Raw genomic sequence first — 15,474 nt, forward strand, 5'->3', positions numbered from 1 at the left:
TGGTGCATCCCTACTGTTCTGGGATTTGACACGCTTTATGTAATGCACACAAAAAACAAGTGAACGATGCGTTAAACGAAACGATTCAAACTTTTCCTCTTTCCGTTTCCTGATGAATGGACCAACAGAGCCCAAAATTACTTTGCTTTGTTTAAACAATTACTGTGCAAAAGTCAGAGACCACCGTTTATTTATTTCCTTTCCAGTCAAAATGAACATTAAGTGCAAGTTATTCATTTTTCAGCATCAGGAAAAAAAAAAAAAAGAAGCAGAAAACATGTATTTACACAAAAACTACACAGAAGCCTCAGCAAGTAAATATTATAGCATATTTCAGTGTGGTTCAGTGTCCAGTCTTTACCTTTATTATGGCTTCCTTTCTTTTCACTTTCAGTTTTTCAAAGAAATCTGCAGGGATATTTTTCCACGTTGTTTTCATTTTCTGCTTCTCGCAGTCCAAGTAATTGCAAACACATTCAGCGATGTTGAGGTCTGGGCGCTGGGGTGGTCAGTCCATTACTCAGCCTCTTTGTTTGATGTGTCCGTCTCCTTTTCTCAGTGAGGTTCTTCTTGATCAGCTACACATCCTTTCAGACCCACAGCACTGAGACTTCTCATGGTGGAAGGATGGACAGAAACACCTGTGGATGTTTTCTGATCTGAGGCAGCTTGATTTTCTCCTCTCTCTCTCTCTCAGAGATGAAATCTTTAAGTGCTGTTTATCTGATGGGGGCGGTTTTGTTGTCTTCCAGGTCTTATATGGTTGCTGAGAATCCCGTTTTAGCTTTCAATTATTTTATATTATATTAACTCTTTATTTTCATTTTTTTTTCTTCAACTTTCAACTTCCTTATGATAGTGGAATATCTCATGTCTAATCTCCTTAGAATTAGACATGAGATACTCTTAGAATTATATCCTGAAGTTTAATAATGTCAGTGATATAACTAACAGTGACTGGAAATGAATTAAATGAAGGATGGTCAGAGGTGGACGAAGTACACAAATCATGTACTTGAGTTAAAGTAGAGATGCCCAAGGTAAAATATTACTCCAGTAAAAGTAGAAGTTCCTCCCTTTAGACCTCCACTTGAGTAAATCAAATGTACTTAAGTATCGAAAGTAAAAGTACTAAAAGAGTAATTCTGGCTCTGATGTCCTGTTATCATTTTTATAACCAGACTGGCTTCATGAACTCATTTCAGGTGAAAGTCCTCCAGCGTCTCTCTTGGTAAACCAGTCTTTTAATAGAACGTCATTAATTAGTGACGCTGACGTCTATTAAAATGATCATAAGCACAAAACACTGAAGGTAAACAGTTTCCATCAGGGAGAACCGAGTGGCTCTGAAATCACTTTTTACACACAAGCAAAGTTTCAGATTTATTTACAACTTAGTTCCAAGTTTAAGTTTAATAAAAACTGGCTTTAAACTCAGGATCACAGATGAGCTCCTTTACTATGTTGATCTGTAGGCGTCTGTTCATAAACATAAACCAGCCCAAACTCATTTACTATAAAATGAAATGGTGTTTGTAGAAATTCAGAAAAAAGCCGCGTCAGTCTCGACTGCATATGTGGACATATTTCTATATTGTGCTCTATTTAAACAAAGTTCGGTTAGTTCATCATTTATGTTGAACAGACTCTCCCAAACTTTACGCTGCTGCGCTGACGTTGACCCGTGAGCTGCACAGGGTCGGTCTGACCAACAGGTCAAAACAAGCTCAAAATTAAGCATGTGCTGTGCCCTGATTGGTTCACAGTGGAGTAAAGAGTCAAATATTTGACTGTGAAATGTAGTGGAGTGAAAGTAAACAGTCGCCCAAAATGGAAAAACTTCAGTAAAGTACAGATACACAAAAAAACTACAGCACAGTAATGAATTACATTTCCACCACTGAGGATGATCTCTGACTTTTGCACAACATTAAATGTTAAGAAAGTTGTTATCGCAGTGAAAATAACAACTTTCATGACTACAAACACTTTTTCCCTTTTCTTCCTCAACTCACGGCTTAAAATCTCTGCAGTCTTTCAGGTCCGGTCCAGCGCATCTAAAAGATGATAAAAGATTATAAAAAGGTTATATAGTTATACATGTTACATAATTCTATAAAAAAAACAAATAAATACAAAAACACATTTATAATACATAATAAAAGTCCAAAATTTTCAAAGCATGTAGGAGAGATGACACGTCATCCAAGGATGTAAAGACGTCTTGCCATATTGTGTTTTCGTGTTAGCGCAGGGTCGGCACACTCACCCTTGAGTGCAGTTCTGGTGGCAGAGCTGGCACACCCGCATGCTGTCGGGGTATTTCCACACGAGGGTGTCCCTCTCCCCTGGGACGCCCTGTGGGCAACGAGCCACACAGTGTGGTCCGTCTCTGAAGTTGGCACATTCTTCACAGCCGTCGGGGCCCTGAACCAAAAGAAGCCAAACGTTAGACAAACAACACTCTTTCATAGCCAGCCAACTTCTATCTTTGTTCTAGACTTTTAGGAACTGATTCCGTTTATGCTAAAATCCATGGTTTCTCTGAAGTGCACACACAGAGAAAGAACATATACTGTGCATCAAAAGTTTAAGAACATCTTATCTACTTCTGAAATGCTGCATGTAATGATGCAATGTTACTTTTCAGTTAAGTAAAAAAATTAAAGGTTCTGTTAACATAAACCACTTCCTTACTTACTTCAATGAAAAAACAAAGGCACCAAGTGACTAGAAGTACGAGGTAGGTGTTTCTAATAAAGTGGCCAGTGAGTGGAAGTACAAGGTAGGTGTTTCTAATAAAGTGGCCAGTGAGTGGAAGTACAAGGTAGGTGTTTCTAATAAAGTGGCCAGTGAGTAGAAGTACAAGGTGAATCAAATTAAGTGGCCAGTGAGTGGACGTACAAGGTGTTTCTAATAAAGTGGCCAGTGCATGGAGGTACAAGGTAAGTGTTGCCAATAAAGTGGCCAGTGATTAGAAGTACAAGGTAGGTGTTTCCAATAAAGTGGCCAGTGATTGGAAGTACAAGGTAGGTGTTTCCAATAAAGTGGCCAGTGATTGGAAGTACAAGGTAGGTGCTTGTAATAAAGTGGCCAGTGATTAGAAGTACAAGGTAGGTGTTTCCAATAAAGTGGTCAGTGATTGGAAGTACAAGGTAGGTGCTTGTAATAAAGTACAAGGCAGGAATCTTCAAGATCTAGCACGCTTGTCAGACGCAAGGTTTTGAGCTTCAGCCATTGGGCTGAACAAACTCACAGGTCCTTTGCAGGTTAATGTTCCATTCAGGGGTTTGCACTCTGGGTCACACTCAATACATGTCTTGTTGACTTCACACTCCCGTGGCTCACTGTGGAAAAAACAACAACAGCATTATCACTACTGGTTTCACTATCCACAAACGTGTTATGCAACAGAGCTCATAAAGATTACATGTTCCCTCAGATTACCTTTCACAGACTGAGCTCCATGACAGCTATGACACTCTTAAACTTCACATACTGACCATGTCATGAGTGTTACTGTTTCCCTGTTTTATGATTTTCTTTGGTGAAAATATGACTCACTCAGTACATGCAGGTCAAAATATATTGACCCAGAACAGCTAAGCTATGTGCAAATTTGTATAGCACGTGTATAAAAATGTGTACATTTTAAGTCACTTTAGTAAAAGTCATCATATTTCAGGCTTAAAAAAGGTACATTTAGGGTGGTTTTATTGCCTTTGAACAGAATACAAATTAGCACAATGGGCTTGTGCGCTAATCACAGGCTAGCTTTTGAATTTGGGTTAATTATGAGACGGAGACTGACATCTAACTTTTTCTTTTAAAGCACTGGCTTAATCTCAAAAGACTCCTTTCTACCTATGTAGTCCACTATGTAGGCCAGACTGCACATGATACGTCTAAAAAGAGTCATTTGGGACTCAAACGGGACTCAAATTTGGGATATATATGAGTAGGGAGAAGGAAGTCATTTAAGACTCCTTGGGGAGCCTTTGTATTGTTGATATATTCACTGTTACTTTTCAATCAAGCGGGAAAAAAGGTTTTGGTAACATAAAACAACAATTTAATATTACTTTTACTTTTAATTTTACTTTTACCCATTTATTTATTTATTTATTTCCTTCCTTCCTTCATATTCATCAAAATGTCTTGTTTTGTATGAAGAGCTGGTTTCTTTTCCAAACTATTGTTAAAAGTACGTCCTGAAACTATTCTGGCCCAAAGGTGTTTTCAACGCCTGAAAGATTTGAGTGCTGTTGAGTGCTAACATCATAATAAGAGAGTAAAATGTGTGGAACGCTGGCATTTTTGCATTTTCTTTCGGTTTTGCAGCTTTTTAGCATATGTAAAAGTCACTAACGAAGAAAACATACTTATTTGTAGTGAAAGCGTTTTGACGAGCTAGGCGTCCCCAAACTTTTGACGAGCAGTGTAAGGGTCTTACAATTCATACAGTGTTCAGGTGTGAGCAGTGAGGTGAGGTCACTCACCCCTCCAGCAGGTTACAGGAGGCCACGCAGCTCCTTTTGCGGCTCCGGTGTTCACAGCTGAAGCACATGGTGGGCCCCGGACCCCAGCAGCCTTCAGAAGTACACATCTCATCACAGGTGCGGTTCTGCGCCGCTGCACAGAGAGAACGAGGGAAAATTCAGTTCAGAGGAACATTTAAAGTACAATTTCATGACGTCATAAAAATGGTTTATTCAAAAGTTAGCTTAGTCTTCATAGGTGGACCATATGGACTGAGGAGTGAATGGTCCGTTTCATCATTTTAACAGTGTTTACATACTACAACAAACTCTTTTCCTTTAAAAAAGCAAGGAAAATGATTCTTCCAAGATATTGTCCCTTTAATGTCTTACCACAAGCGGCTTCGTTAGCGTTTTCCATGCGTCGGGCCGACTGCTTGTCTGATTTGAAGAGACGTGTCCAGTGCTCAGGACTGTTGTAGCAGAGGTTCTCGTTGTATGTGATGGAAACGTCCCCGTCGCTGATCTCCCTCAAAGCACGCAAGCCCAGGTGGGTGATGGGAAGTCTGCTGACGCCAAGGCTGATTGTGCCTCTGGCAGGGGGCAACATGAGGGCAGAAGGAAAAGCCTTTAGTGCTCGTTTTTCTTATAAACCCATAAATGAATATCTTTGCAGATATAACATGTCTCAGAGCACCACTGTGAACAACGACTCGTGCTTACTGATATTTTGTTCGTCCGCGGATGACTTCCAGGTTTTCAAAGGGACTGAGGGAAGGCATAGTTGGTGACCAATACTGAACCAGCAGCGTTCCTGTAAATGCAGATGAGCAGGAGCGTCATATGTGAAAATAAGGTTTTCAGGGAATATTTTGGTGAAAAAATTCTCAGAAATTTCCCCCTTTCCACTTTTCCAAATGTAGCTAATTGTAAACAAGCATGTATTTGCTATCAAGGCTAGTGTGGCTTATATATGACAGCTTATGATATGATTGGAATGATAGGTCTTATCCCACCAATTATCCCATCATGTAATCTCAAATATGGTTTGTTTTGAGACTATTTGACACTTATCAATAAAAAATGGACACACTGAGAACCAAAATTCAGTTCAAGACGGCTTTTACTTTCAGTTTTTTATTTCTTTTTTTTTGTGATTCACATTTTTGTCAAACTGCACGTTGATAGGAACGTTTTTTTGAAGGGAAAATAAGTTAACACATGCTTTACAGGGAAGAAACTGATTGGTGGGCATTTTTCTGCATATTTTTTGGCCACTGTTTTTGCTGAGTTACATACTGGAAGACAATAAAACATCAAATATAAAACGTGTCATAACTTTGCACAGGCTACTGTTTATGTTTAGTTTTTCCAATATGCTGAATTTAGCAAATGAACAGGAATTATATATTAAAATGTGCAGAAGTTTGTTCTCTGTATAGGATGTGTTGACAAAATCATGGCATTTGACCAGAAGCACCTAAACTTTTGTTCCAGACTGCACTCTGACACTGTTTGAGATACTAATCTATGCATAAAATTGAGATAAAAGTAAACTGCATGGCTAAAAACAACCCGAATTTGCCCGAATTTAGTCTGCACTTTTGTCCATGTTTATAGACAATAAAATGTCAAGCAGTGTCAGAAACCTCTTTAACCAGTCTATTAGAGATATAAAAAGAATTTGAAGTACAATCATTACCTGTTACCTACATTAGCCTCGTAGCTAAAGAACCAAACTTTGGACACCAATGATATCTTGGCTAATCTGCTACAAATGAGGTAAAGGGAAAAAAGCGTGTAAAGTAACTGCTTTAATACTATTCTTAAACACAAACTGTATGAGTCTGACACTGTCTGACAGGCAGTATGCAGAGGTTTAAACAGATCATCTTTTAGATATCAGTTCAAAAATCCAATTTTTAGCCGTCTTGAACTGAATTTTGGTTCTCAGTGTGTCCATTTTTTATTGATAAGTGTCAAATAGTCTCAAAACAAACTATATTTGAGATGATGGGATAATTGGTGGGATAAGAGCTATCATTCCTATCATATCATAAGCTGTCATATATAAGCCACACTAGCCTTGATAGCAAATACAAGTTCAAAAATCCAATCTAAGCTTCAAGTCACAGATTAAGTTTATTTCTCAATAGTCCAGAAAGGCCACAGAATTCCACAGTTTTTCCTGCTGTAATCAATTCAATTAAGGGCTTAAAGATCACTGATGAGTTTATTCAGCTGGGAAAGCACTAAGCCTCACAGTGCTTTGGCCTGCAGGTCTGAATTTGAGCCACTTGTATTTATTTTCTTTGTGAATAACTTTTGTTCATTTTTATGGTAAACACACAAACAACATTTTCAGCACAACAATGCCACAGAAGGATGGGGGGGGGTCTTACACACATACACGTACATACATACATATACATCATACACTTCTACACATCCAACATAAGCAAGATGTGTATGATTACAGAGTCTTAACATAATTAATGGCCTCAGTCCAAAAGCGAATCGTTGCTGCCTTGGCATGGTAGAATCTGGCAGTTGCCCGTTCTAGAATAAGAATATCCAGACCAGAGCTGAGATAAAGAAAGGTTAGGTTCAAACCAGCCTTTCGAGGCTGATTTCTTGGCCGCAGTTTAAGGCTGCCATCATGATTTCTCTTTGTTGTACAGTAAGCATGAAATTAGAATCATCAAGAAGTAAAAGTAAGGCTGGAGACGAGGGAACGCTGACGGACAAATGACCAGACAAGATGACATACAGCCATAAAGTCTTCACAACTGACCATGACCAAAACATATGAACATAATCTCCAGCTAAACCCAGTTGACATCTGTTTCAATTTCTCATTCGAAAGCTTTATCTTGAGCCACTATTATTAACAAATATAAATGCCACAAATATGAAATGCGTCCCATTTATAAAGCTATTTAGAAACTGTACTAACCAGTAATTTCTTTGACTGTCTTGAAAACATTGAGCCTGGCAGGATCCATCTTGGGAGTCTTTGTAAAGATATCTCTGCAGAAAACAGGAAAAAAAATATGAGACATCATGATGGAACTTTTTATCTGTGTTTTGTTCATCAGAAAGAGTCCAACTGCAGCAGATTGTCAGGACTTAGCCATTAAAAAGGACACAGTGTGAACTCTGTTGTGGTTCACCGCTCTTGTGAAGCATCATAAGCCATTTGAGTGCTAACAGTGTCCCCTTGTGGAGAATCTATTGCCTGCTAAACACGAGAGAGTAAGTTACATGGCACGCTTTGCATCTAAAGAGATCACTGGTAAAATGAATACATCAAAGGATTTTATTAATGATTTTGTGTCTACATGCTATGTATTTTGGCATAATTGACATAACGCACTGGCTGAATAAATACTGTAAAAATGTGATACTGATCAGGTTTTTGTGTTGGTTTATGGTGGTACCTACAGAACATGACAGATAGCAGCGGATATCAGTTCACCAATACAGAAATGAACAAATACCTTCATATTATCAATAAAATCAGAAGGCAAACAGACACAGAGTGCAACAGATCTTGAGTTGTGTTGGCCAGTGTGTTTTGTCTCTGCACTCTTATGACGTAAAATACAGCCATGAAATTAAACTAAACAGTGAGAAGAAGTTGCTCAATATTAACACTCTCCCCATGATTTTTTATGAAAGTGACAGTTTTATTCTCTTGTTCAGAGTTGTTGGAAGCCAGCATTACTGGACTCATATCAGCGGAAACTAAACATTCCTCACTTTTTTTAAATAAAAGAGCTAACGCCACAGTCCATGCGCTCCATACATGGACTCTAATCTGCAAAAACAGCCTGTTTTGAATTCACTGTTTCTGCAACGCCACGAAAAAACCAACACATTGACGTGTATCTGTCTACTCAGCTTACAGCAGTCTAGTTCCACCCACTTATGCTCAAGTTCTTATGAGTGTTTCAGCATGGGCCGCTTTTTGAGCAAGGCACAATACAGGACAACCAGAGGATGTAACGTGCCAGAAGGATTCAGACGCTTGCGGTTAAAAGGAAAAAGAGAGGCTTTACTGTTAGAATCACAATCCAGGTTCGTGGTGAAGTGTGTCAGGCTTGATAAAATGTTATATATGATACTGACATGATATTGGGCTCTAATATACATGTAGCTGTCTGCTGTCTGAAAGTACTATGAGAAGGCTCCAAATGTTTCAACGGAGCCCTGGCTGAAAAGAGAAGGCTCTATGTGTGTCGACGGAGCCCGAGCGAGGGGGCCCTAGTTTCAGGTCCCAGGAAAGAGTTGGGCCTCTCTGTCTTTCTAGAAGCTGAGGCCATAATAACAAAAACCAGATGTAAGCCATACCATAAGATGTTTTCACATGTTAATGTATGGATTTTGCGTTATGTGTGTGCGTAAATTTTGTTTAAAAAGCTGAAGCATCTTGGACTTGGAGGAGATTCCACATTGGCTTCTGGGTCTCTGCTACAAGGGCTTTAAGCGCTATCTTTAATGTGGAATAAATTGTTCATGTTTAAACTCAGTGTCTACAGAGCTTTCATCATCCCACCTACACAACTGAGAATAAACAACAGTGGTCAATAAACAGGCTTGGGTCAAAATACATCCAACACAAAAAGGCAAACAGAACAGAAGTCAGTCCACAAAGGGTCAGGCAAAAGGCAGAGTCAAAAAACAGGCAAGACATGGTCATACACAGGAAAGATAATATACACAGAAGACTGCTCAGTAGATCAAGAGAGATACAATACCTCACAACTAGTCTATGCTGAAACCCGGGCTTATATACTAAACTACATAGGTCATATGACAACAAGACAGGTGTACAGAGTTAGTATTCTGGTGACTGTGAGCACTGATTGGAGCATGAAGGAAGGTCAGGAGGAATTCTGGGAGATGGAGTCTCCCAAGTGTCTCTCACAGCCGGTAGGATGCGCAACAGATGAGAGGTCATTTACATATCGCTGTCGTCTGAAAAAAGTTGCCTCTCCAAAATGGTAACTTTACAGGAGAAGGAAAAAACCTACTTCACTTTTAATGCAAGTCAATGGAACCAGACTTTTTTCCAAGTCATTTTGGGCCGTTTCTTTTGGTCCATTCTTCATGAAATTTAAATACAATGTAAAGAGTTACAGGCATTTTCAAATTATGTCAAAAAGTGAAAAACGACAAAAATGGAGATATGAGGTTTTTCTTCCAACAGAAGCGATATATCAGTGTACAAGGCTCAGGAAGAAAAACAGCCTGTTTATTTCTAAAGGATGAAAAGGGGATAGAAAACGGTCACGTAAAAAGAATCATTACTGTTTTTGGTTCATAAACACACACAAACGGCATAAGGGAGAAAAAAAACAGTACTAGAAAAATGCAGGATATGGGCCACTGGATTCGACAGTTAGATGGGATCCTGGCCGTAGACTCTTTTATATGACAAGCTGTTGTTTTTTGTTTTTCCAGCTTACCCAGTAAGCGTTGTCTTAAGGATCAAGACGTCTCCATTGATCGTTGTGCAATTCTCAAATGAATCAATGTTGCTGGCATTGACTGACAAGACATTAGTCAGATGACCCACTCCAAGTCCAGAGCAAACTAGAAGACAGCAACACATGATAAAAGATTAACGGAGGAGTAGAGGTGAGCCGTGCTTTCTGTAGCAGTGTTGTTAAGGGACTTCTCCAGTGTTTTTTAATCTATTTCTGCCACATCTGTAGCAATATGATCTGTAACCACACACAATAATGTCCCTGTACTTTGAAAAAGAACTATAACTCATAATAGAAGCCAGTAGGAAGATGCTTCAGCAACTGCCCATTGGTATTTACGATGCTGTTGTATGCAAAAGTTTGGGCGCCCCTGGTGAAACGTTTTGTTGATTTTCTAAGTGTACATAAGTGAACACTTTTTAATGCACAGCTACTGTTAATTTGCTAAACTGAACACAATGGAAAGTACAAAAGTTGTGGCATGTTTTCCAGTATGTTAAAGGGCCCAGGTCCTACATTTTTCTTGTATTTATTTTAAGTCCACTTATAATATCACTGATTTTTGTTTTTTTATGTTATGTTACATTTTTTTCTCTTTGTTTCTTGTTTACTTTTAACAGGCCGTTTTTGTTACTGTACTTTATATATATACAGGGTGAGTCAAAAGTTACAGGACACTGTTTTATCTTATTTTATTTTTTATGCTATCACAAGCCTCCACGATGTGGTGCTAAATGTGGTGTTTGTTGTGGATTTTCTCAGCATACACAATTTGTTTAAGATGACCCCAGAGATAAAAGTCGATAATAAAATATAAAATAAAATGAAATAAAACCTGTCCTGTGACTTTTGACTCACCCTGTGTATAATATATATATATATATATGTACACGCCAAACAATTTTCCAAACACTTTTCCATATTACTTCAAACTTTCAGAAGAGGTCAGTTATGGGCCCTTTAAAAACGACCACTAGAAAAGTTACGCAATTAAAATCGGACCACCCCGTCAAAATTAAATAATTCCCTATAGTTTATCGGTTGTAGGTGCAAGTCTGCATATTACAGCCTCTGGGTCTGGACTCGGACCATCGTCCGCCCTTTAGTGACCTCTGCTGTAAAGGATGTGAAAATCAACAAAACATTCAAACTGACTGGGGGCATTTAAACTTTTCCATACAAGTGTGTTTTAAGTCACCATGTTATTTTTTTCTTTGCAAAGTACACAGAAACATCTTACACTGATGGCTGGTGGAAATCAACCATACGCTGCATGTGTGGCAGAAAAAAAAGATTAGTTTTGAAAAAAATCTGGAATATTCCTTCAATGACTAAACAGGACACCAAAGATTCAGAAAGTCAATTGGAAAAAAAACAACCATGAGCTGGATCAGATGTAATGTGAGTGTTCAGAAAAAGGTAATAGGAACGTTACCTTTTGGACACAGGCCATCACACTTCTTACACTTCCTGACCCCATCCTCGTCCACTTCGTGGGTGCCTGGACTGCACGCTCTCACACAGGCACCGTGATCCGTGACCACATAGTTATCTGAAACAAACATCAAGCCAGCAGCAGTCAGCCAGGAGTTATACAGCACAAAATACCAGCAGTGAATCTCTCTGAAACATTCACGAGGAACAACCTGCGGCCGCTGTTATTGAGAAACTAGCCGAGTTGGTTAACTGATGCAGGCTCATGATTCCAGATTGAATGATTGTCTTTGTCTTGGGTGGGTTTGCTCACATTTTAACTTTGGGTGTCTGGCACATAGATGTGCAACGTCAGGCCACATGTAAGAAAAACCTAATAATGACCTATTTTTTCAACATTTCTGCACTGAGATGTAAACAAAGTGTTGCACGGTATAGAATTATATTTTCTTTACAGAGATGGTGATGGGAACTGGAGGTCATGACGTCTACAACACAAATATAACCATTTTTGACTTTCACAGAAACAACCAGTGAGCTTGCATGTGACTTCTTTATATATTTTGCTCATATTGAATGTTGAAATTGGTAAAATAAGGGCAAATGTAAAGAAAATATGTTTTCTTTGGGAACTATTTTGCCTCACAACACCTGCATGTAACTCTTCACCATAAAAAAAAAAAAAAAAAAAAAAAATATATATATATATATATATGTGTGTGTGTGTGTGTGTGTGTGTGTGTAACTATCATAACGCAATGTCTCACGCATCCTGCAGTGCATGCATAACCATTTTTGGAATAACTTTCTATGATGAAGCTTTTAGAGGCATTAAGCTCAACAGACGTCTGGTTCTTATCACCTCCGCTATGAACAGCTCTGACTCTGTGAGGTTTTCTACACTGTTAGAAATAAAGGTACCATGTAGGTACATGATTTGTTCATCAAGGTACAAACAATGCAAACATTCCCTCAAAGGTTTAAGGTTTAAGGTCTAATTGTGTACCTTAAATAAGTTTATCCAAGTGCAAAAGTAGATATTTGTATCTTTTTCTAAACTAATGTTTTACAACAGAACCATTTAATAAAACAGCCTGAAGGCGAGGCAGTGTGTGTGGAGTCAGTAATTTCAGTGGATTCTGGTACAGTTATGTTCCCTGACTAAAGTACAGAGATGTAGCCTGTGGGTACCACCCCAGTGACGGTGTCGTACCTTTTTTTCTGAGAGTGTAAAAGACAGAATTTCACATCATATGGCTAAATGGCTTAGTTTACATTTTATGTACTTACTTATGCAGATTTTTTTATATATATATAAAAAATTAAACATTTTTCCTTCAACTGTAATGTAGACAATCAGGCAAGATGTTCTGTGCTTCTGAAGTTTTTGCACTGGCGCTATGAGGCTGGTGTAGCTCAAACTGCACCAAGCCGTTAAACTATAATAGACTTACTTATGTGGCTTCTGACACAGTCAGACAAACTATTATCTATAAACATGGATGAAAGTACATTAACCTAACTAAAAACAATAGCAGCCAATAGCCATCATGTATCCTGAATTTCATCTGTACTTTTGCTCAGTTCTGTGACTCTTGGTCATAGTGTGTCATACGGTGTCAAAAAACAGTCTATTTGACCTTATTTAGCAGTTCATGGTTTGAGGTTAACTGTTTGATGATTTAAGCTTGCGGCTTGCACGGAGCTAATTGGTGAGCTATAAGTTTCCACTACTTGTTAGCTACATTAGCCTCACAGCTCCAGTAAAAACATGTCCTGGCTGACAGGCTACATTTGGGGTGAGGGGGAACTTGTATAAACTCATATTTTGGTCAAGCCAGGCCTTGAACAATGCAGCATGTAGATGTAGATGTTGCGTATCTCTCATGTTGTTTTACGCCATACAAGCATCTATTGCAGAAGCAACATGTATTTATTATGCTCTTATGTCAAGTGTAATTCATTCAGCTGCAAAGAAACTTTGGATGCTTTATTGAATCCAGCTGACTCAACAAATGGCCAAAATCAGTTTAGCTCCAGCTCTTACGTGGGCAGCTCTTGACGCACGTGGCCCCAAAGTTGTACTTCCCGTCTGGGTTGGGGGCCAGCTGGTGGGTGTTGGGGTTATAACGCATGAGAGGGGGGCATGCGTCTTTGCATGTATCTTCATCCTGGAAGTCCCTGCAGGCCTACAAAACACACACACACACACACACACACACACTAGTTTCTATACAATATCAGGACATATGATCGTACATATACATGTAACCTGTACGTACCAGTGTCAAATACTTTTGAATCGTATGATATTAATAATTAATAATAATATTTTGGATGTTATATGTTTACTCACATGCAAAGGACATGTTTTAACATATATTTTTTTAAACATGTGTAAACAAATATTTGTATATTTGACACATACTGTGTTAATATAAAAACACTGATCCTAATGCATAAATCTCCTTTTATAACATTTGCATATATTTCGGTATATTGACATACATGTGCATTTATTTGTATGCATTTCAATATTCAAAAATGACAGTTAAATATATTTAGCGCACATATTTTAAAACAAATATACGTTCTATATGGGAACAAATTTTTATTTAAAATTTTGAACTTTTTTTTTTTTTTTACAGAACTTGAACGCGCTGCCTGCTGTTTACATTCTTTCAAAATTTCATCAGAAAGAGACCAAAAGCTCCAAAATGAATTTGAAGAAAGTCTTGTCCCTTTAAGTTCCACTGAAAATCAAGTGTTTTTCCTTCTTGTGTAAAGTTGCCGTTTTTTGAGATAAGAGGTTCCAAGTAAGATGATATGTATTATATGTGTATCACTATATAAAACAATAATCTGTCCAATAGGTATATAATTTTCTATATTATTAAGAATTTACTAAGCCTAACCCTAAACCTAACTCAGCCTCATTAACCAAACAAACCTTTTAGTTACCAAAAAGACATTTTCTTAGCTCTTTTCTTTTAGTTGAAAAACATAAAATATGGCACTTTTGTAAAAGCAAATAAACAAAGTCAGGAGTGTTTTGTGGGTAGGTTGGTCCTCCTTTTCTCTCATTTCACTACAAAGTCAGAAAATGAAAATATATGAAAACAAACACCCACACAGACACTCAGATCTGATAACAGAGCATTTTCTCACTTTCACGGGGTTAAGCTTCCTCCAGCATGATGCTCTTACTGATGGGACGCTTCATTGGCACGGAATGGGCCACTATGTCCTTGAGGACATGCACAGTGCACAGTGCTTAATCAACAATGAAGAGATGACCAGCTACTTAGTTGTGGTTAAGTTATTATGTTACATTATCATTTCCACTCTGAAGGTGTTTAACTCGTGGTCATTTCAGCACATTCTGTCCATTCCTGCAGACCGCAGTGTTAGTGTGATATGCATCAGGCTGCTTTCTGCTCTGACATTCAAAGAGCAATCAAACCAGTAAATCCCTTACGCGTTACCGATATAATCTACAGGCCAAAATATGTTCTTTTTTAAGAAACAAGGACTGTCGCTGTAATTTAAAAACCTTGTAAGTCAAAAACTAAAAAAAGAGCATTTTTTGGTTTTATTTAATGACAAAATGACATGAAATTAAAGCTCTTTACATTAATGTGCATGAAAGTTTACTGACGTAACTGTAAAATATCTTTAAAACTTTTAAAAAAGATACTTGCCTTCATACCTTTTCTACATAAACCCTACATTTGGAACTACTGAAACAGCAATATGATATTCTCAGTGTATTTCCTCACCAGGCAGTCTGTAGGTCTGGGTCCAGTGCAGCCAGAAGCGCAGTGTTCATTGCAGCAGTCACTGGGTTTAGGCCCCTTACATCTTCCAGAGCACTGCTCTGCACACGTCAGCTTCGTAACTGTAAACATATCAAATGGCACAGGATTCTTAGACATTCCAAAGAAACAAAACACTGGTCCAAGACTCCAATACTAAGTTTTACTGAGTCTAAGACTCCTGACTACTAAGCTTTAAAAGTGGTTGCAAGGCTTGGAAACCAGGAATCAGATTTTGTTTACCAAAAATGTCAA

General features: G+C 38.3%; 1 protein-coding gene across 2 annotated transcripts in view; it reads right to left on the bottom strand.

The window, feature by feature from the left end:
- Nucleotides 1–15,474, bottom strand: part of egfra (epidermal growth factor receptor a (erythroblastic leukemia viral (v-erb-b) oncogene homolog, avian)) — a 92,308-nt gene that overhangs the window by 21,555 nt on the left and 55,279 nt on the right. The window contains exons 6-16 of one of the 2 annotated variants that reach the window (XM_017702499.2): nucleotides 15,184–15,302; nucleotides 13,452–13,593; nucleotides 11,406–11,522; nucleotides 9,950–10,076; nucleotides 7,435–7,508; nucleotides 5,202–5,292; nucleotides 4,872–5,071; nucleotides 4,500–4,632; nucleotides 3,257–3,347; nucleotides 2,270–2,427; nucleotides 2,016–2,057 (exon numbers count right to left, since the gene is read on the bottom strand). In XM_017702499.2, the coding sequence (XP_017557988.1) occupies nucleotides 2,016–2,057; nucleotides 2,270–2,427; nucleotides 3,257–3,347; nucleotides 4,500–4,632; nucleotides 4,872–5,071; nucleotides 5,202–5,292; nucleotides 7,435–7,508; nucleotides 9,950–10,076; nucleotides 11,406–11,522; nucleotides 13,452–13,593; nucleotides 15,184–15,302 (1,294 nt within the window). Of the gene's footprint in view, nucleotides 1–2,015; nucleotides 2,058–2,269; nucleotides 2,428–3,256; nucleotides 3,348–4,499; nucleotides 4,633–4,871; nucleotides 5,072–5,201; nucleotides 5,293–7,429; nucleotides 7,509–9,949; nucleotides 10,077–11,405; nucleotides 11,523–13,451; nucleotides 13,594–15,183; nucleotides 15,303–15,474 lie in introns of those variants that run through there. The other variant, XM_037531114.1, reaches the window with a different exon arrangement.

Source organism: Pygocentrus nattereri, chromosome 19 (genome assembly GCF_015220715.1).
Source record: "Pygocentrus nattereri isolate fPygNat1 chromosome 19, fPygNat1.pri, whole genome shotgun sequence".
In the NCBI taxonomy this organism is placed as follows: domain Eukaryota; kingdom Metazoa; phylum Chordata; class Actinopteri; order Characiformes; family Serrasalmidae; genus Pygocentrus; species Pygocentrus nattereri.